Source organism: Notothenia rossii (assembly GCF_949606895.1).
Source record: "Notothenia rossii genome assembly, chromosome: 1".
NCBI lineage: Eukaryota > Metazoa > Chordata > Actinopteri > Perciformes > Nototheniidae > Notothenia > Notothenia rossii.
The window spans coordinates 86,275,082-86,296,029 of NC_136912.1; the positions used below are offsets into that span (position 1 = coordinate 86,275,082).

At 40.5% G+C, this 20,948-nt stretch overlaps 1 protein-coding gene across 2 annotated transcripts; it reads right to left on the reverse strand.

Moving 5' to 3' along the window:
* Positions 1-3,716: 3,716 nt before the first annotated feature.
* On the reverse strand, positions 3,717-20,218 carry uap1 (UDP-N-acetylglucosamine pyrophosphorylase 1). 2 transcript variants are annotated; one of them, XM_079648528.1, is made up of 11 exons: positions 20,108-20,218; positions 17,844-18,156; positions 16,002-16,206; positions 14,963-15,138; positions 14,694-14,866; positions 8,725-8,918; positions 8,424-8,564; positions 6,967-7,155; positions 6,681-6,722; positions 5,566-5,632; positions 3,717-4,421 (listed from the first exon to the last, which is right to left on the reverse strand). In XM_079648528.1, the coding sequence occupies exons 2-11, from the start codon at positions 18,124-18,126 to the stop codon at positions 4,329-4,331; spliced, it is 1,563 nt and encodes a 520-aa protein (XP_079504654.1). In that variant the 5' UTR covers positions 18,127-18,156; positions 20,108-20,218; the 3' UTR covers positions 3,717-4,328. The 2 variants fall into 2 exon arrangements, with proteins under 2 accessions (XP_079504654.1, XP_079504655.1); XM_079648529.1 differs by lacking the exon at positions 6,681-6,722.
* Positions 20,219-20,948: the final 730 nt, after the last annotated feature.

Below are 20,948 nucleotides of genomic sequence, written 5' to 3' on the forward strand. Positions count from 1 at the left end.
TTTATATATCTTAGCATATTCATACACACCGTTCATACTGCTCACAGGCTGCTGTGTATATTCATACCCCTAACTGTTTATTCATCATTCAATTCATTCTATATTTTATTCTGTAGATTGTGTATATTACTTTTCACTTTACTGCTTGTTGCACTCCTGGTTGGAAGCTAAACTGCATTTCGTTGTCTCAGTACCTGTAATATGTGCAATAACAATACAGTTGAATCTAATCTTGAGCAGGAACAAATGTATTTATTTAGTACATATATGACATGAACGATTAAACACATTTGTGCATTCTTTATGAATGCAAACCGAGTCAAGCCGACTCTGGAGGTGGCGGTATGCACCTTAAAGTTGTTTGCGATCCGCCAAAAAACCGAGAGAAGAAGAAGAAGGCGAAGAAGTAGAAGAAGAAGAATCCGACTCGGAGCTGTCCGACTTCAGGCGAGCTTTTTGAGACCTCCCCCGGCTGCGATCGGCTATTCTCGTCTACTTTCGAGGCGAGCCGCAACGCGTCTCAAACAAGCCTATTGACTTCAATACATAATTTTTTCGAGTGGAGCTCCCCCGGAAGGGGAGGGACTTCGCTACGGGCGCACTTCGCATGCGCACACCATATACAGTCTATGGCGCACACACACTAGGCTTGTTTGAGACAAGCGAGACCTGCGCAGACCTTTTTCGATCAACGTCTTGCTCGTGCGTTGCATGATGGTTAGTCATTTTGTCCGACTTGCTCTGGAGGCTCGCCTACATGAGATGTTGAAATCTTGCGGGACAAAGACGCCCGCAGCCTTGAGAGCGAGGCGAGGCGAGGCGCAGTTCCTCTCCACGGGCTGCGGAAGCGAAATGCTTGATGGGAAACGACTCGCTGGTATCTCGAGCTGAGCGCTCATTGGTGGTTTTTTCCACGTGCTGGTGATGAAACTCTCCAATTGGCTCGGCAAAAGTTTGTTGTTGTTTTGTGTCAGTTTTACGTCGCCCCCTCCATTAACTTTTTTCATAATTGTTCCACAATGTTTATCATCATGAAATTAATATCTATATATGTTATACTATACTTGCACTGCTTACCGTTTTCATACTTTATATATCTTAGCATATTCATACACACTGTTCATACTGCTCATAGGCTGCTGTGTATATTCATACCCCTCACTGTTTATTCATCATTCAATTCATTCTATATTTTATCCTGTAGATTGTGTACATTACTTTTCACTTTACTGCTTGTTGCACTCCTGGTTGGAAGCTAAACTGCACTGTCTCAGTACCTGTAATATGTGCAATAACAATACAGTTGAATCTAATCTTGAGCAGGAACAAATGTATTTACTTAGTACATATCTGACCTTAACGATTAAACCAATGGATTAAACACATTTGTGCATTCTTTATAAATGCATGCAAACCGAGTCAAGCCGACTCCGGAGGTGGCGGTATGCACCTTAAAGTTATTTGCAATCCGCCCAAAAACCGAGAGAAGATGAAGCCGACTCGGAGCTGTCCGACTTCAGGCGAGCTTTTTGAGACCTCCCCCGGCTGCGATCGGCTATTCTCGTCTACTTTCGAGGTGAGCCGCAACGCGTCTCAAACAAGCCTAATAAAACATTCCACGCGCTCCACGCTCACATTATGCTGGGCCCACGTGCCTTAGCACCGCTGCTATGCCTCCATCCTAGGGGAAACACTAGGCTTGTTTGAGACGCGTTGCGGTTCGCCTCGAAAGTAGACGAGAATAGCCGATCGCAGCCGGGGGAGGTCTCAAAAAGCTTGCCTGAAGTCGGACAGCTCCGAGTCGGATTCTTCTTCTTCTACTACTTCTTCGCCATCTTCTTCTTCTCTCGGTTTTTTGGCGGATTGCAAACAACTTTAAGGTGCATACCGCCACCTCCGGAGTCGGCTTGACTCGGTTTGCATTTATAAAGAGTGCACAAATTTGTTTAATCGTTAATGTCAGATATGTACTAAGTAAATACATTTGTTCCTGGTCAAGATTAGATTCAACTCTATTGTTATTGCACATATTACAGGTACTGAGACAACGAAATGCAGTTTAGCTTCCAACCAGGAGTGCAACAAGCAGTAAAGTGAAAAGTAATGTACACAATCTACAGAATAAAAGATAGAATGAATTGAATGATGAATAAACAGTGAGGGGTATGAATAGATATACACAGCAGCCTGTGAGCAGTATGAACAGTGTGTATGAATATGCTAAGATATATAAAGTATGAAAACGGTAAGCAGTGCAAGTATAGTATAAAATATATAGATATTAATTTCATGATGATAAACATTGTGGAACAATTATGAAAAAAGTTAATGGAGGGGGCGACGTAAAACTGACACAAAACAACAACAAACTTTTGCCGAGCCAATTGGAGAGTTTCATCACCAGCACGATGTAAAAACCACCAATGAGCGCTCAGATCGAGATACCAGCGAGTCGTTTCCCATCAAGCATTTCGCTTCTGCAGCCCGTGGAGAGGAACTGCGCCGCCTCGTCTCGCCTCGCCTCGCCTCGCCTCGCCTCGCTCTCAAGGCTGCGGGCGTCTTTGTCCCGCGAGATTTAAAGGTCTCATGTGAGCGAGCCTCCAGAGCAAGTCGGACAAAATGACTAACCATCATGCAACGCACGAGCAAGACGTTGATCGAAATTGCGCAGGTCTGCGCAGGTCTCGCTTGTCTCGCTTGTCTCAAACAAGCCTAGCTACTTCAGTTCTTCTGTTCTTCCACAAAATATATAACTTTTCAGAAACTTTTTAGGTAGCTGTGGAAATGATAGCAAATATTAGCATGCTATCACGCTAAGCTATTATACATCCATGATTGTACCCTTTTCAGCTAAAGGCTAAAAGCACCGCTGTGCCGAAGTACAGCTCACATACAGTCTGCTAACATGACTCTGGACCTGCTCTGGACGCTGTGGACTTGTTTCACGTTGAATATAAGATCTCTGTAGCACAACATTCACAGTAAAAATAGTCTGAAAAGGCTTTTCTGCCTAAGTACACATAATGCAGTTATGGGTCTGGAGGGACTACATTAAAAAACTTCAGAAAGGAGCCACAATAATATTTCCTGAATATCTCCAGAGCTGCATTGCATGCTCTGGCCCATCTTAAATATAAACCATGTGCTGGACAATCTGATTCAAGGCACCAGCAACTGTAATGCAAAAAGCACAGCCTTCAGTCAAACTCACATAGTTTACTGATTTTTCGGAAAATCTACCAATTTCCCAGTGTTTTTTGTGTCTTCACACTCAAAGCCACGATAAACTGTAAACATAATTCCCACACCGTATTAAATGTAAAACTCCACAATTTTCCTGATCGATTCTCTCAAACTTGAGGACCACAATTACATATTTTGGGACAAAGGTCAGGGTTAAGTTACGTTACAACAGGTATTTTTACAAGGAGAACTGGCATCTGACTGGTACTTTCTCAAATGCAATGACGCAGGAGTTGTAGCATACTTCCTAACATTAAGAAAGAAAAATATGAAAAATACTTCTAATCTTGAACAAAATACTGTATATATGCAAGTGCTTTTAATGGCCTATGTCTATTCTTTTTTTTTTTTTTTTAAACGGTATTTATCTTTTTTACCTCTCAACTTCACACAGATCTGTGGGGACATTTGTGAGAATCAAATAGACATCCTGGACGCACACAGGTAACCACACACATACAAAAGACAACATGTTCAGTTGGTTTTCCAATTAGGAAACTTCTTTAATAAAGAAGATAGAAATCATCTCTTAAAGCTGGATAATATCTAATCTTCAACGATTACAAGCAGAAAAGAACCAGATATTATAAATACCCCCCACATTCTGTACCATGTACCTAGATTACATGCTAATAAGCACCTTTTCAGATTATTTCATCTCAGTTCAATGTTGTATAAAAATCACCAGGTAAAATGAGTAGATGGTCATTTCCACCTATAGAGCATCTATCAGTACATATAAAAATAAGTCTCATAAGCTAAATAAATAGATGCACCTGAAGACTGCTTCATCCAGTCAGTAAAAAAGGAATTTCATACTTCATTTTATGCTATGTTCAAGTGCTCTTCATAACAAATATCTGATATTAACGTAGGAAGCAGAAAGAAAACTTGGCGCAGAAAAGTAAACGATTAAATTCATCTGGCTCGCTCATTCATTTTGGAGAAGACAGTCTCTTTCATGAAAATGTGCACGCGATATTTGTTATTGCACAGTGATGACATCACAGTTTCCCCTCTGCAAAATGTTGAGAGACAAAGGGAGGTTGGTCTTTGGTGTTCCCTTTCTCTCTCTCCTTTATTGTCTAAACTCCGTTCTTCACCAGCTCGTGGACTCCTTTCTCATCGATCATCACGTTTGGATGGAACTCTCGTCCCTTCACCAGATCTTCAAGACCCTTGAAAGAAGTAAATAACACCATCAGGACATTCACCAACCGCTCTTATGAAGAAATGTTCTTCCCACTTATGCATTTACAAATGTTTTTCTTGTTTGTAAATAACCACACTGACATTTAATGGGGGGGTCTGCGGGCTAGTTCAGGCCGTCAAATCGAGCACCAATAATACATTTACACGTGACGCGCCTCGTCCCTCTTACAACCAACCAAACACATGCTCCTAAACCTCCCGCTCTGTTTAAGCTGCCACTTCTGCCTTTGCCTTTATTAATATATTCTAGTTTCTTTACAGCATTGAAAGAAGCCTCTTAGTTTTATGACAATAAAGATCTTCTGATTCTGATTATTTAGGTAAGAAAATCAAATATACGCACACTAATGACAACATGTATGTGCAACATAAAGGTTATTTTTATTTTCTTCAATTCTACAGTTATATAATATTAGGAATTTAAAGGGGAAACTGTTTTAAATCAAATCTAATAATTACAATTATATTTTTCCAATTATATAAAACTCTGTATTTTATAATGTATTTACGTTGGATCTGGATACAGCCTTCAATGATTGAATAATAGCATTCCTTGTATTATTTTATATTCACTTCTGACACTAAACATGACTGCTTGTTTGGTGTTCCTGCAGAAGTATGACAATTGCAGACCTATTTAAAGTTTGTTTAATGTTTGACAATGCTGAACACTATTTAGACTCATTTGGGCCTTCTAGGCTTAATTATCTCAACTTTTCTTTTCAACTTCCATTTGTGCACACGACACTGCAGTATCATGACCTTTTAATTTAACTGGCAACTTGGCTTTCAATTTAAAAGGGGAATTATTACAGGTTTCAAATTTGTATGTGTTTCCTCTACTGTGACATGTTTACATGCTTTAATGTTAAAAAAAGTATTTTTCCCCCCCCTCATACTGCAGCACCTCTTTTCACCCTCTGCCTGAGCCCAGTCTGCTCTAAATGGGTAGTTGGTTGGCTATGTTGTTAATTTGACCTCTTAGGCCCTTTCTAAAGAACACATTTGAGAACAAACATACGAGTGGGTGTACAGATTATTCCAGGTCGACTGCAGGAGCAGAACAACATCTGGAGTTTACATTTGATACATTATTCCTCGCCTCCTTACCTCTCCCCCGTAGGACACCAGTGGGGAGATCTCACACTTGATTGGCAGGTCTGTTCCGTCCTTCAGGCTGCGTTGGAAAGGAACAAATTCAGGGAGAATAACAGGGAGAAAAAAATAAAACAGAGTGAGAAGAGTGATTGCCTCATGAAAGCACAGAGGGACGGTAGTTGAGAGAAGCTTTTGAGCATCCTTGACGCAGCTGTTCTTCGACTGCAGCTTGTGATTAGAGTTCAAAGGCAGAGAATTAGAGCTTCATTATTCCCAAACATGACCAGTGATTATCCCTCTGTCCCATAACAGACTTCCTCTAGAAGAAGACAAATGAATGACGGTTAATGTGGTGGTATCTCCTCCCATTTTTTCTTAAAAAACCAGGGGAACTTGCCAGCACATTCCCATCACTCAACTTGTTAATTTCTAGATAATCATTACAGACAAGAATCACTGATCACACATCAGGTGCTTCAGGTGTTTTCTGAGCAGCTGCCCACAAAGCTGTATCATTAGAGTGAAGGAAAAGCTGATTGTTTGAGCAAAAAGCACACCCTTTAAGAGAATAACATTCATGGGGGGCATAAATGTTATTGAAGCACATGCTAATGTATTATTAGGTCTGCGGAAAAAAGCAGGTGGATTCAAACCCAAAAGGCTGACAAGCAAGCAATGAATGGATAGGCTTGTCATAACCATTTTGCACAAATCAACAGGTTCATCATCTATTGAAAATCTGCAAAACTGCTTGCCACAAAGTCTAACCAGTAGCCATTACCCAGCATGCAATACAACGTATTTATTAGTAGCAACCATCTGAGGGGATAATGATTTGTCAGTAGGTCATTATGACTGCAGATCATCTGACCAGGGCGCAGAGAGCACTGCGTATTCACTCGTCTAAACTGATCCTCGCTGTCATTCCCTTCATCACAACCGGCTGCAAAGAGACAGAAGATTGGCCGCAGCCTTTCATGCGTCCACGCAGATTCCTCTTTTCAGTGATAATGAAGGAAAGCGGATCAAAAGAAGATATTATATAGTGTTAACGTTTCAATAGCGAGAGGGAAAGAAAGCCAGAACCCCATCACCATGCACTCGGTACTGCAGGGGACGATAATTACTTTCTGTTGCCATCATCTGTGACACTGCCTGCCGCTCCGTCTCTGGAAACATTTCACGGGACACACAGGAGCAAGACAAAGCATGAGAGAAGGGGAAGTGAGAGGCTAAAAGAATATAGTGTTTATAACACCAAAAAAAAGCCAATGCATATATACACAAAGTGTTAAAGGCTGGAGCGACCACGAAGAACCCGCTTCTGTGCTCATGCCAAACATGATGCGTGTGTGTGTTGTGACGTGACATGACATGCACGGTGCTGCGTTTTAACAGGCTGGCTGCGGTCACCTCGGTATGGCGGGCACATGTCTGCCGTTCTCGTCGATAAAGTGTCCCCCTGCGTTGAGCACCCAGCGGTGGTGCAGAGACATGAGGGCGTGTCTGGCTGTGGTGGGCGTATCTTTTGCATCCTGACTGTCGGCGTTCTTCAGCGGGGAAAACTCGTCCTCCCGCAGCACCTCATACACCACAAATGTCCTGTTTGACACACACAAAACAAGACATTAGCACAACAGAGTAAAGGGTGGACAATGAGAAGTTCTCAAAAAAATACACAACGCGGATTTAAAGCAGCATTTAGTTGATATGCAGGTAGCTAAATGGGCATATACGACCTAAAACGTTTTTCTGAATATCTGAATTGATCAAATTGAGGACCTACATAGCTGTATGGTTCATCAATTAAGGATTGCTTAATTGCTATTGGTGCTATTGGCAAGTAAAGTGCTCTAGTGACTTAAAAAATAATGAAACACATCGGCCTTTGCATACTGCATTTCACACTGTTTTCTTACCGGTAAATTAAAATGTAGTCATTTTTGTAGGGGCAAGAAGACAAAAAAAACATTGAGTTCTGCATTTTTAAAGGGCATTTGTGACAATGTATCCTTTCAGTTACAGCCAATCTCTTTAAAATAATTGTGTATGGAAAAAAGAACAAATATTTTTTGGCCAGTGTGCGTAATGTAATCCAATTAAATGTTTTATGCCAAAATGCCCTCACAGACTGACGCTGTTTCTAGGTGCTAAATAATCACATAATCAGGCCAATTTTTACATTTGGCACAAGGCCACATATACTGTATGACCTATATTCACACAGCAGACTGGGAGATCCTAAAGCCAACAATGTTGAGAAAAATATCGAGTTGTAAATTAATTTAGCTCATCTGGATTCTGCTAAAGCTGCTACTCTGCCAGCTTGGGCACTACTGTAATTCATCTCCTCGACAACACAGAAAAACCTTTTTATTTATTTTAAAAACTAAAGAAAACCTTGAGGGAAGCTGACATGGCTGCATAGTTTTTCCATCACTCAATCTTTACAGGAATCCTTTCATTAGATGTATAGTTCTATTAGTGGCAACGTGACTCAGAGCTGATGTAATGCAGCGCTGGAGGAGGAGGAACGAGTGAACAGCTCATAAACCTCCATCTTCCTGCACAGAGCTTGGCAGGCTCTGTCTGCTGGACCAGACCTTGAAGAAATGGCAGCACTGGGGCATGTGGATAGACTGGAAAAATGGAGTTGGTTCATGCATGGAAGGACAGATCAAGGACTAGTAAAACCCAGATTATGAGGGCTGCCAAAAGAACGTATGCAAACCAGCCACCTCTCAAAGAAGAATAGGATATTCATTGTATTCTCCATACTTTATGACCGTTACTTTGAGGTAAGAGGCTGTCTGCTGATGCTCTCTCACACTCTGTGCCCTCAATGGAAAAAAAACTGCTCTGTAACTCACTTGGCAAACTGGAAGATGTCAAAGACAAACTTTTCCATTTTAATTCCATTTGGTTTGTCTGGTTTGATTAGTTGACCCTCTCCATTCACATATGGGATTTTCTTCTGGGCCACGTGGTGCTGCAGCTGTGGCTCGTACTTCCTGTTGGACAAACGAAGAAAAAAGGAGCTAGTTCATGGCAGCGCATTAACTTTATAATCATATGGAGCTACTGTTCTGAATACAAGAAAGCACAACTACTGATCAAAGAGCGCAACACTTCATGAAAGCGTTCCAAATGTTCAGGGTGCATTGTTCTTACTGCACTACGTCTTTCAGAAAAGAGAAGCTGAAGAAGTGATTGGCCACGTTTCCTGCGTTGAACATCAGTCGGCCGTCAGCGCTGCGCTTCTCAGCGGTTGCCAGGGTGATCTCGCTGTACTCTACCACCTGATAACGTCCATCCACTTTGCAGACCACGCCCACTGCCTCTGTGGGATTGTTCTTCTCCACCACCTGGAAAAGATCAAACCAGAAGACTTTATAGCTGACCTGGGGCCTCATTTATAAAAAGGGATATACGCTCAAAAAATGGCGTACGGCAGTTTCTACGCAATGTTTGCGATTTATAAAATACTAACTTGACGGGAAAATGTGCGGTCCTCCACGCAAACTCTAACCCATGCGTACGGACTAAGCACAAAAACGGGAGAGACGAGAAACTGCGACACCGTTGGCAAAAGGAAGAATGGAAAGAAATATGTGGAAATAATACCATAAACAAAACGTTACCTCTCATTTATCATATATGAAGAATAATTCATTTTCAAACATTGATTAAAGCCAATCTTAAAATAATTTAACAAACGCCTGTTTGAGACTCCTCAGTGCACACAAAAACATAACTGGGAGAAATAAATAAATACGGATATGTTATTTAAAACCACGTCGAATATGTTGTACCGTTTTCTCATAAATGATGCGGTAAGCAGGAGGACAGAATTACGTCTAAACTGACGCCGTTTTGCATTTCTATAGGTAGACTTGATAAGGCGCTCGTAAAACACAGGAGGTATGGAAACTAGGAGCACCATATGTGGTAAATTGTACAGCTAATATAACACAACATATTAGTTGTATTTCCTTTAACTGACGGATATAGGGTTGCTGCGGGGGGGGGGGGGGGTTGAGATGCACAGGCTGCAGTGGAGACGCTGCGCACAGCTGATCGACAGCTGGGGCACAAACCGCCAAATACAAAAACATAATTCAGATCCAGCCGTTATGACTCCACTCCGGAGGGGTTCCCCGATCATTTCTTACAGTTTCTCATCAAGGGGGGGGGGGGGTCTCCTGTCCCCGGTACAAACACACTGCCCGGGGAAGGCTATGTGTATTTTTTTTGTCATTAACCTTTTTCGGACCACTTATTTGTTTATTTTGGTGACGATCCGACCTCCATGCTGCTACTCTGGTTCAAACTGCATCCATCAAACAATATGATTTATTTCGACCTCCCCAAAATAACCAAAATCTGACACGATGTGAGATGTTTTTTTTAGCTGTTCTTTCGTCATTTCCTGCGATTTTCTCCATGCAGTCAGTCAATATGAATGAATGAAAGGGCGTTTATTTGACTATTTATAGGCAAACATGGGCGTTACGTGAAGCCCGCAAAAACTACACCGCATTTCGAGTCGGTTGTGATTTATAAAGGGAAACAGGCGTAGGAAGTGCCATACGCACTTTCCTCGCCGGTACGCAATGTTTAGTGAATCGGAAAGTGGCGGAACATTTATGGACCTATTTTTCGGATTTCTACTACGTAAGCAACCTTCCCACGTCAATCCTACGCATGGTGTTACACATGAGGCCCCTGAACACAGTGTCTCAGAGGGTTCTGTGATTCACAGTTGCAAGCATTCGACCGAACACAACAGAGCCGGCCAGCTAACCAATCAGAGCAGACTGGGCTCTGGTTTCAGACAGAGGGTGAAAAGAGTATTTCACAGTATGAGAAAAATGAAGCACTAGTTGAAAGAGTACAAATAAGCCTTCTCTGATATTTTAAGTCGGATCAAAATATATATTTTCTTAAGTGTATTTAAAGCCGATAAGTTCAAGTCTTCACTGAATGAAAAATAAAAACCCTTCACCCCATCTGCTGCTGGATGCTAATGACAGAGTGGAGTCCTGATGAGGGGTTGGTGAGCGGGGTGGAGTGAGGGGGAGGGGAGGGGGAGCCACATGAAATGGAGTTCAGTAATTTATGATGGGAGGGTGGGACTCTGCTCTGATCTGATCCTTCCATCTCTGCTCCACCGCACAACTCGTAATGTCAAACAGGAGTCTGGATAGTGTTTAGTTACACACAGTTAAATATTTAGATGTATTCTGCGTGAGCTGGAAAATATACAAAGTAGGATAAAAACTCTCTGTGGTCCTGCTAATAACGAGTCAGTCTGAGTATCTCACAAGAACTAGATCTTACAAACATGACCTAAGATACGTTTGATTTAAGAAGTAGAGGCAAAACGCATAAAAATAACTGAGAATACAATAAATTGTGTATTAAGATGTTTTTGATGGAGTTCCCAGGGCATACAAATAATTTGATTTTTCCAATTAAGAACATTCTGGCAGCAATGGTTAGTCATAAATGCATGAATAACTCTAAATTTCCAACCCCAAAAAGCACAATAGGGCTGATTTGAGAGCTTGATTTAATGGAAGCGAGCATTTAGTTAAAAAAAAATAAACAGTGTAGTTTCATCCAGTTTTATTTTGGTTTAATACATTTGAAGATACTTGTTTATATATAATATACTGTACATGGCATTGTATTTAGTTTTGACTTGGCGCAGGCTCCTTAGGACTTCTGCCGGACGTTACCCGTTATAGACAGTATCATATAAAACAGCTAAGCTTCCTGGATATAAGATGATGAATCTGAAATGAACATTCAGGCTGTCTACGTGGTGACTCAGGAGACAATCAGGCATACGTGCCTCAGTTGCACTCACGGGTTTGACACTTCTGGATTTAAAATACACTGGCGGGACTTGTTTGTTTCCATGACACTGAGGTTCTTAGTAAATTTCAGCTTCTCGTTGGAGTTACTTTTCTCTGAGTTACAAGATTATTATCTTGTTAACTCAGAAAAAGAGGCCAAAAACATTATCTCAAGTGAACACATTCTTTTTATTATCTATCCCTCTAGTTGAATGTTTATAACTGTTTGGATCACCTATTGGTGGCAACCATGGCAATAACTATTTTTACAACAGGAAACCATTCTGATTACAACTCTCAATCCTTGATCTGTTCAGCAAGTCACTTCCAGCTGCCAGCTTCTTACAACTATTTTTTCTGAATTGTGATGGACACGTTTTCCCTAACACTTTCTTGGTTACTGAACTTTGTCACCGGTAAACATAAAAATAAGTCTTATTTGTTCTCCCTCCTACCCTCTGTGTTCTCAACCTGCACAGGCTCAACAAACAATTGGTAGTAGTGACTGCATTTCTGATCAAAATAAAAGAGAGAACATTTGGGATTCAAGCCTTTGCTTTAAATGTACATGGTATCTATCCATAATGTAATGGGATGCTTTCTATATTCTATGGTGATCCATATGTGAAAGAGTAAAGTCTCTGTCACACAAAACGGACCAGTTTTTCCGGTGGATCAACGCCCTTAACACATCTCACATTGATGGACCTGTTTTGTGTGGCTGTACTGATACATATTACTAGTCAAACAACAAAAAAGAGATGAATCAAACAAAAAGAGAAAGAAATCTACTAATCATGAACATGTTTTATTCACTAGTAGAAAATAAGTTTCCGGTTCAACAGTTTTACTTGAGAAGCTTTTTTAATTTCTAAAATGAAAGCACACTCGGTCCTAAGTGGTATCTCAATGTCCAACTCATGTGATCTGAGACCTGATGAAAAGTTAAAGATGACTGAGGCCCTAACCTCATATTTCCTATAAAGCTGTAGACAAGAAGACTAAAGTAGACAAAGAGGCCTACATCGCCTCCCAGTGGTGAGCTGTGGAGGTTTTTATAGAAAATGATGGTTTAACTGCAAACCCACCACACCTTTTAATGCAAGACACACACAGCAGTAACCCTTCACGAGCTTGAGGAATTAAGAAAAACTAGACCGACTGATCAGACTGGATCCCAGTCTTTACACACATCAATATTTGTATAGCTAATATTGGCGTCACACTATTATTACATGCACTCATATTTGTATAGCTAATGTGTCTTCAACCTACTTGATAGATTCTAACCATTGTGTGCATGCATTCTTACAGTATTATCATGATTATATTATCATTACAGTATTATCATGACTATAAGTGTGCATCCAGACCCGGTGAGGACACTATCTATACTGACTCAGCAATCACTGTAAGTTATATTCTTGTTTAAAAAGACTTCTCTGTTTAATTTATTCTACTCTGTATAATTGTTCTGTAGTTATTGTAGCTAAAACGGCGATTTCTGAGATTTTAAATCTCAGATCTGCTCAACTCAACCTGTAAGACAGGTCTCAGTGGGTCACGCGCCTCAACCCTGCATTACAATAGGCAGGAACACTCTGCTGATTGCGCGAAGTGCAAAACAGCGTGAGTTAGTAAACCCTCAGCTAAAAATCATTTAAATAGCGCATTTAAAATCAGAATAACTCAGTGTGCATCCAGACACGGTGAACCATCAGATCCTCCTTCGCACTCTCCAAGAACTTGGAGTTTCAGGCACTGCACTTTCCCTCCTCACCTCATACCTCAAAGACCGCACCTACAGGGTAACTTGGAGAGGGTCCGAGTCCGACCCTTGTCAATTAAATACAGGGGTCCCTCAGGGCTCTGTTCTTGGTCCCCTCCTCTTCTCCTTGTACACAAACTCGCTCGGGTCTGTCATTAGCCCGCATGGTTTTTCATACCACTGCTACGCTGACAACACCCAACTAATTCTGTCCTTTCCCCGCTCAGAGACCCAGGTCGTCGCACGCATCTCTGCTTGCCTAGCAGACATCTCTCGGTGGATGTCTGCTCATCACCTCAAGCTCAACCTTGACAAGACTGAACTGCTTTTCCTTCCGGGAAAAGATTGTCTAAAGCCAGTTGAGTAGAACTTGAAATGTTTGGCTCTATGAAACCTGATGTACTTATATGATTCTGTTTTCTTCAAGGTTGTATCTTCCTGGTCGAATGCACTTATTGTAAGTCACTATGGATAAAAGCGTCAGCTAAATGCAATGTAATGTAACTTCCTGATACAAGGTAACTGAGCTGATCATTATTGCAGGTGACAATAATTAGATCATCTTTACGACTGGAATCTAAAACCTGTTGCTGCTAATCTTACTATCTCAATGATGTAATATGACAGCTCGACTGTTTTTTTTACCTAGCAAAGTGTTCCCACCCTACACCACTCCTCCACTCTCTTTACTGGCCTACCATGCGGGGAAGGGATCTGCTCCTTCTTACATTCAGGACATGGTCAAACCATACACACCAACACGCTTACTTAGCTCTGCATCAGTGGACCCGGGTGCCCCTCAACAAAAACACGCCTGTATGATATCCTGGCTCCACATTTCCCATTGATATCAGGACATCAGAAAGTCTACACTTCGTCGCAAACTGAAAACCCACCTGTTCAGTTGTAGCTTGGCCATTACATTTGTTTAAGCTTAATAGAATACAACTAAAAGAACATTATTATTGCTACAATAATACATGTAAAAGGTTACACTTTACGCAGCACCATGTTGTGATGGAGTACACTAGTTAGGAAATCACAGCTTTAGCTTCTTTTAGGTTTTCAATTATGCTCTGAATGTCTCATATTTATGATTTTAATCGCTCTAAATATACATACATTTTCCCTCAGAAAAAGTCCATCATTTAAACAGAATAATTCATCAGTTTAAATGAAAGATGGCTTTTTTTTATTTTATTAAATCCACAATGCCTGTTACTTGTCACTGCCTGCTTCACTTTCTGTGGAATAAGTGGAAGGGTAAGCAGTCTTTCGACCAAACATCTACCTATAAATAATAGTAAAATACTTGCAATAGTTGCCTAATTTTTATGAGCAAATATACTGGGATGAAAATGATGTAAAAAAAAGAAAAAAGATGAACAGCAATTGAATGTTGTCAGTGTTAGAAATGAAGCTTTAAATCCTTTTAAGTACAGACCCTCCTAATTAGCACTAACATTCAGATAAGACATATTTTACATCAATATAAAAGGTGTGTGACCAACCTTAGCTCCACAGTCCGCTCCCTTCTTCACACAGAAACCAATAAAGGAGGGGTCAGCCACTTTGACCAGGATGTTATCCACGCAGTAGACATGGACGAATCCAACTCCCCTCCGCTCCATGTCGTCCATGATGCTTTGGTTCCCCAGAGCTCTGTAGAGACCCCCGTTCCCATCTGAAAAACAAACACAGAGACACACGTTTGAATCTTCCTTTGGCAAATAAGACACTTTTATGGGAGCAAAAGTCACAAATCCTGCAGTGGGCTCACCAGGGGCCATGGAGAGCTTTCCTGTGTTCTCCAGGATGATCTTGCCGCTGTAGTCCATGGCTGGTAGCATGCCCTGCTGGAAGAAGATGATGTTGTTCTTTTCCAAGCCAAAATAGTTGTTTTTTGAGAAGTATTCCTTTGTGGACTCCATTGTCCTGCCGCTCGTCATGATGTACCTGAAGGCAAAGTGGGGGGAATGTAGTTAAAGAGCGCTATTCGGACGCAAGGCCATTCTCTTTAGAGGCAGATAAACATATTAACAATAAGATGTTAAGAAAATATTGAGAGGCCATTTAAATACAAAAAGAAAGAACAAGCATTTAAGAAGTTAAACATTAAAAATCAAATACATTTAAAAAAAAAAAAAAAAAAAAAAAGAAATCAAGCAAATTAAGAATGCATCCTTTCATTGGAAAGCCTCAGTAAATAATAGCAAGTAAATATAGTTATCAGTAAATAAAGTGTTTTACAACAACTTTTGAACAGGTTGCTGAGGGGAAACCCTTCAAAGTAAATGCTAAAATGTCTTTTAATATTTAAAATGCAGAAGACATTTCTTTAGCGCCTTTTCACAGAAACACAATTTACAGCAAAGTGGACATCAACCCAAGCCAGAGACATATAAGTTGGAAGTATATGACAGACAATCAAAAGGAAACAACTTCCTTACAGAAACAGACCGGACTTCAATTCTGACCTAATTCCCAGTGACTGTTGAACTCTACGTAAACTTTATGCACTGCACAAATGTCCTGTTGAATCCATCATCCAAACTGTCCTTTGATCCACCCTACGGGGAATTAATCCTTTTCCTGTAAATCAACTTCCTTGACTGAGTTTCCTTTTGAGGCAGTGCTTTGACCCACTTAATCTTCAAGCAACACAACTACAACAAATAGCTTTGATTCTTAATATGAGAAGATAAGACAGTATTTGGTAGCTTAGGTCTTTTCTTCTTCTTCTTCAAATAAAGCAGTGAAAGACACACTAACTCAGACGCTTTAGTCATCTCTTCCTAAAGCACAACATGACTTCTTACCAGGGAATACAGCACTTGATTTTGTGCTTCTGCTCAGCCAGCTGCTGCAGCTTCAATATGCGCTCGGCCTGGATCTGAAAGAGGGTTTTGTGGGACGGCAGCCGCACGTCGTACATGCCTTTGGGGTAAGAGACCCCCAGTCTTGTTCCCTGGCCCCCGGCCAACAGCAGGACCGCCACTTTACTCTGAGAGATGCAGTGTAGACCTGAAGGAGCACAGAGCAGGACAGTCACTATACATAGAAGCAAGAACATTTGCCCTATAAAGTGTTCATGCTAGAGTTTGTGAAACACTGAGGGTTTGTATGGATTTAATAAAAATAAAATGCAAGAACCAAAAATGTCTTGACTTCCGAAGTAATTTACATCAAAATGTTAACTTTATTCGCAAAAAATAAGATTTACAAATTCCTTTGTAGCCATGGCAATTAATATACAGGATCCTCGAAGCAGAAATGTTGATACGTGAAACATTTGTATGATAGGCTCGTCTTAGATCAACAAACTTTGCTAATTAAATGCATCATGTTATGACTACTCCTAAAGTACATTGCTGACACAAGACCTAAAATCTAATTACTCTACACAAGAGTGTTTGCTTTTATTATGGTTCATGGGTTGTAACGCTTTATAACAGGGTCAGTTTATCTTACATAAACAGCTGCTACGTGACCCGATACGCTCTTCTTTCTTATAAGTACCGATAGACAAGGTTTATGTCAGTGGCCTGGGCGGGCCTGCTAGACTTTGACACACACACACACACACACACACACACACACACACACACACACACACACACACACACACACACACACACACACACACACACACACACACACACACACACACACACACACACACACACACACACACACACACACACACACACACACACACACACACACACACACACACACACACACACACACACACACACACACACACACACACACACACTTTACGTCAGACCCAAATCAGAAACAGATGTTCTCTGCTGCTTGCCTCTATTGTCATCCTCTCCCAGGAAAAACCCCACTAAAGAGACTCACTAAATGGTCAGACCCCCACTGCGAAGGGGGATTGCGCAAATTATAATGAACAACGCAAGCTTACTCTTATTTCATAACTACGCAAGAGACTGGGAAAATGTTCTGCAACAGCACAGCCAGCAAAATAGTTCTGTTGATGCTGTGATGATGTGGATTTCTAGAAAAACTATTAAACATCACATGTCACTTGTTAGACGCTTTTATCCAAAGCGAATTACATACATGCAGTACTGTGGACAATCCCCACAGGAGCAATTATGGGTGAAGTGTCTTGCCCAGGGACACAACGACATGGATTGCTGACTGCAGAGGGACTCACTGCAGTCAGCATGTCGTTGTGTCCCTGGGCATGTCGTTGCTATCCCCTGATTTCGAAGTCCATCATACCATCCACTGAGCCACAGCCTCCTTTAATATGTTTTTATTAAATGTTGACTTTGTGTGGGAAGTCATCTACAAGAACGCCCTCTGTCCCATAAATGAAATCAAAGCATCTGGGTTACCATGTGATGTTTTAATCCCTTTAAGGCTTCGCTGTCAGACACCAGGAAATATTCCCTCTTCCTCACCAGTGGGCCAATTCTTTTGGTTCACAGCAAAACTTAATTGCTCAGTGTCTCTAGGATTATTGTTCCTGCAGTAACTAGGCAAGTCTTGTGATTACTCATATGTTAAGTCCTACTGTATTCAATTGTAATACATTCAATGAAACTAAATATTGTCTTTTTTACAGAGGACATGAGCCACTATAGTAACTTCCGAGCAGCCATAGAGATTGGTTTGGAGCTCACCTGTTAGCTCCCAGTCTTTGAGGCTCTCCCTGTCCCTCGTCACACTGCCCAGCACCTCTCTGGGCACCGGCTCCATGCGAGTGTCCATCTTCTCTTGTTTGCTGCTGCTGGACATCTCCATGGCCTTCTGGAAGAATCCATTGATCTCCTTAAAGTCCATCCCCTGCAGGTCATGGTTCAGATCGGCCTGCTCCTTGGGGCCCAGCTTCTTCCAAAACTGCAGGAGATGAGATTGGCCGGCTTCAGCCAACCTCATGGCGAGTCCGCTGGCGTTTGGGTCCATGATGAACAGGGCTTCTGGTTAACTCTGCCACTGAAAGACAGATTTAAAAATAAAATGTGTGGTTACTAATTAGGATATCGGGGTCATCTAGCTAGATCAGAGACAATTCTCCTAACTGTCCCAAACACTGGAGCAGAGCTGAGTAAATCATTCTTCACCTTTTGACGCCCTGCAAGCCTGGAATGAGCTGCAAGGCATACTTACTGAAACCTGATGACTCTTGACACATTTGTAAAATACTTGAAAATACATTTTTTAATAAATAATGTTGATGCTTTTATCGAGTGACTTTATTTTCCTTGATTCTCGTGGCCTTTCATTGTTGGATGTTTCATATATATTGTTTTTTGGCCCCTTTTTATACTACCTTTAGTGCATGTACTACATATACGAAACTTTTGTTTTGCTTACCACCTCGACCAAGGCTCCCAAAAAGATTATAAACTGTATCTTATCAGGAAGTTAATAATTAAATAAAAGAACAATTGAATATCTTCAACCATATTTCTTGAAATGTGAGGGTTATAAAGACAAGAGCCGAAATGTACTCCACCATTTCTCACATATCATATGTCGGATTTTAAAGACTGATATTTTTAGAATAAATCTGATTTTGTTTAGGAATAACCACAAACAGTTTGTATGGTAAATAAATAAGTTCAGTCATAATGAAAGGAATTTATTTGGTATTTTCCATCACATAACTTCTTCAATGGCAAGCCAAAAACGTTTGAAAGTAGGTGTTGTTCTGTTGACTTATGAGTTATTATGACCTTAGTACAATCCTCACAGCTGCTTGTTAAACCAGAACAATCAGTGACAACACAATGCACACCCATTTACCTCTTATTCTGGAACCGTAGGCAAAGCAATTATTTTAATAAATGGTGCAATGATTAATGATTTGTTTGAACCCACAATGAGCATCTTGCTAAACCAGGAATTCCTCACACTAATACTGGAGGAGACGTTTTAGCATTGTAATGGGATGATAAGGGCTACAGCAAGATGGGGCAATATATATTTTTTAAATACACAGCTGTTTGACACGTGAATGGTATAGCCTTATTTCTAATTTAAAGCATTCGTGATACTTTCAAACGTTATGTTTCCATGAGGCGGTGTGAGAAACCTTCAGTAGGATTATGAAGGTTTCACATGTACAGAGGTGGGAGAAGTAATCAGATTGTGTACTTAAGTAAAAGTAGAAGTACCAGTGATTAGGAATACTCTGTTACAAGTAAAAGTCCTTTATTAGAATCCTAAATGATATGTTTTGATTGTAATTATTGATGCATTAAAGTGTTATTAAAGCTGGTAAAGATGCAGCTAGTTTTCATTACTTTGTATACTGCAGGGAATGTCACTCCAAGTGTAAATGAAGTCTTATTTAAGTGTTGAATATATTTCAAATCATAAGTCAAAATCACTGTTAACCTTTGAATTGTAGTGGGGTAGAAGTAAAAAGTAGCAAAACATGGAAATACTCTACTATGGAAGTACAAGCCCATCAAAATGAGGTAGACTTGAGGAAATGTAGTTACTTTACACCACTGAGCAGAGGACATTTAATATTAGCATGAATTGAGATAAGATAAGAAGGACTTTTATTGACCCCCGTAGGGAAATTCAGATCGTAAAGCAGCAACCGAATTAGACACAGATAGATAAACACAGATAGTACGCGATATAAACGGGCATAATAAGAATACAAGTACAATAAAACAAGAATAAACATGTGTTAACGGTTGAATAGAAATAACAAAAATAACGTGAGGTAAATTCTGTTCCTGTACATTAAGCTGTGTTCTTATACAAACAAAAAGTGTGGTTTCTATGCAAACTACATTCATCCTCTATCTGGTGTCAGCAGTGACAGCTGAGCAGATATTAGCAGCTAACCGGCTAACTGTGCAGCTAACAGTTAGAGCAGCTCAATGAAAACTTAAAAGATAACATGCCTGGAATTGTAAACTCTTACCTCTCTTGACAAGTACTCCTCTTGGTTTAAAGAACATTAACGCCAGTCTGAGGGGTTTATTGTACAGGAGAGTTCGCCTCCCACCCGGACACCACCTCCTTCTACGTCAGTGACGTGGCACAGGCGTAAGGTGCATTCAAGTGCTTCAAATGCTGGTCGGAAATTCCGTTGAATTAATCCTCTAATGGAGTTTCTAAAAGTGATAAAACAAGGAATTTCTAATATTATTGGTGATTTAATTTAGTAAACACTGTATGTATAAATATGTATATTTAAGTGTTCAGGACCATATCAACGGTTGGAAGAATTCACTCAAAATTTTACTTGCTGAACCGATGAAAACTATGGACTGTAAACGCCCCGAAACTTTAGTTTTATTATATTTGTTTTTATTCATGTTGTTGGAGTAAGTCCCTCGGGGTTTCTTTAAAGCAATACATTATTGTTTTCAGATGTATTTTCTTTACTATTTTGTATTTTCTGTTTGTCATGTAAGCTGTTTTGGTTGTTTTATTTGTAGGCCTACTGTGCCATAACCATGGGCGTCACTTTGTTAGAAAAAGTGGTGGGGACAATACCTCCAAATTTAACATCAACATAGCAGAAGACAACATATGTCCCTCCCATTGGTGTTGAACCTCGAGCACCTGCATGGAAAACCAATGCATAGACCTCTGGACCAAAGCCAATGTGTTTTGAAAAAACATGAATGTCCATGAATGCTGTGATGTGATTTTGAGTGAATTTGTACCTTTATGCACACAACAAGCACAAAGGTATGGAGGACAGAACATTATATAAGTACACAAATAAATAAATGAATAAATATAGAATAAATACA

What these genes read in the sequence shown, in the direction of transcription:
- uap1 (XM_079648528.1), bottom strand. Translation starts at nt 18,126, where the DNA reads ATGGACCCAAACGCCAGCGGACTCGCCATGAGGTTGGCTGAAGCCGGC. An exon ending in GAGCGGACTGTGGAGCTAAG is followed by an intron (nt 8,919 to 14,693) that starts GTTGGTCACACA and finishes GATCTTTTCCAG; the next exon opens with GTGGTGGAGAAGAACAATCC. An exon ending in CATGTGCCCGCCATACCGAG is followed by an intron (nt 6,723 to 6,966) that starts GTGACCGCAGCC and finishes AAATGTTTCCAG; the next exon opens with AGACGGAGCGGCAGGCAGTG.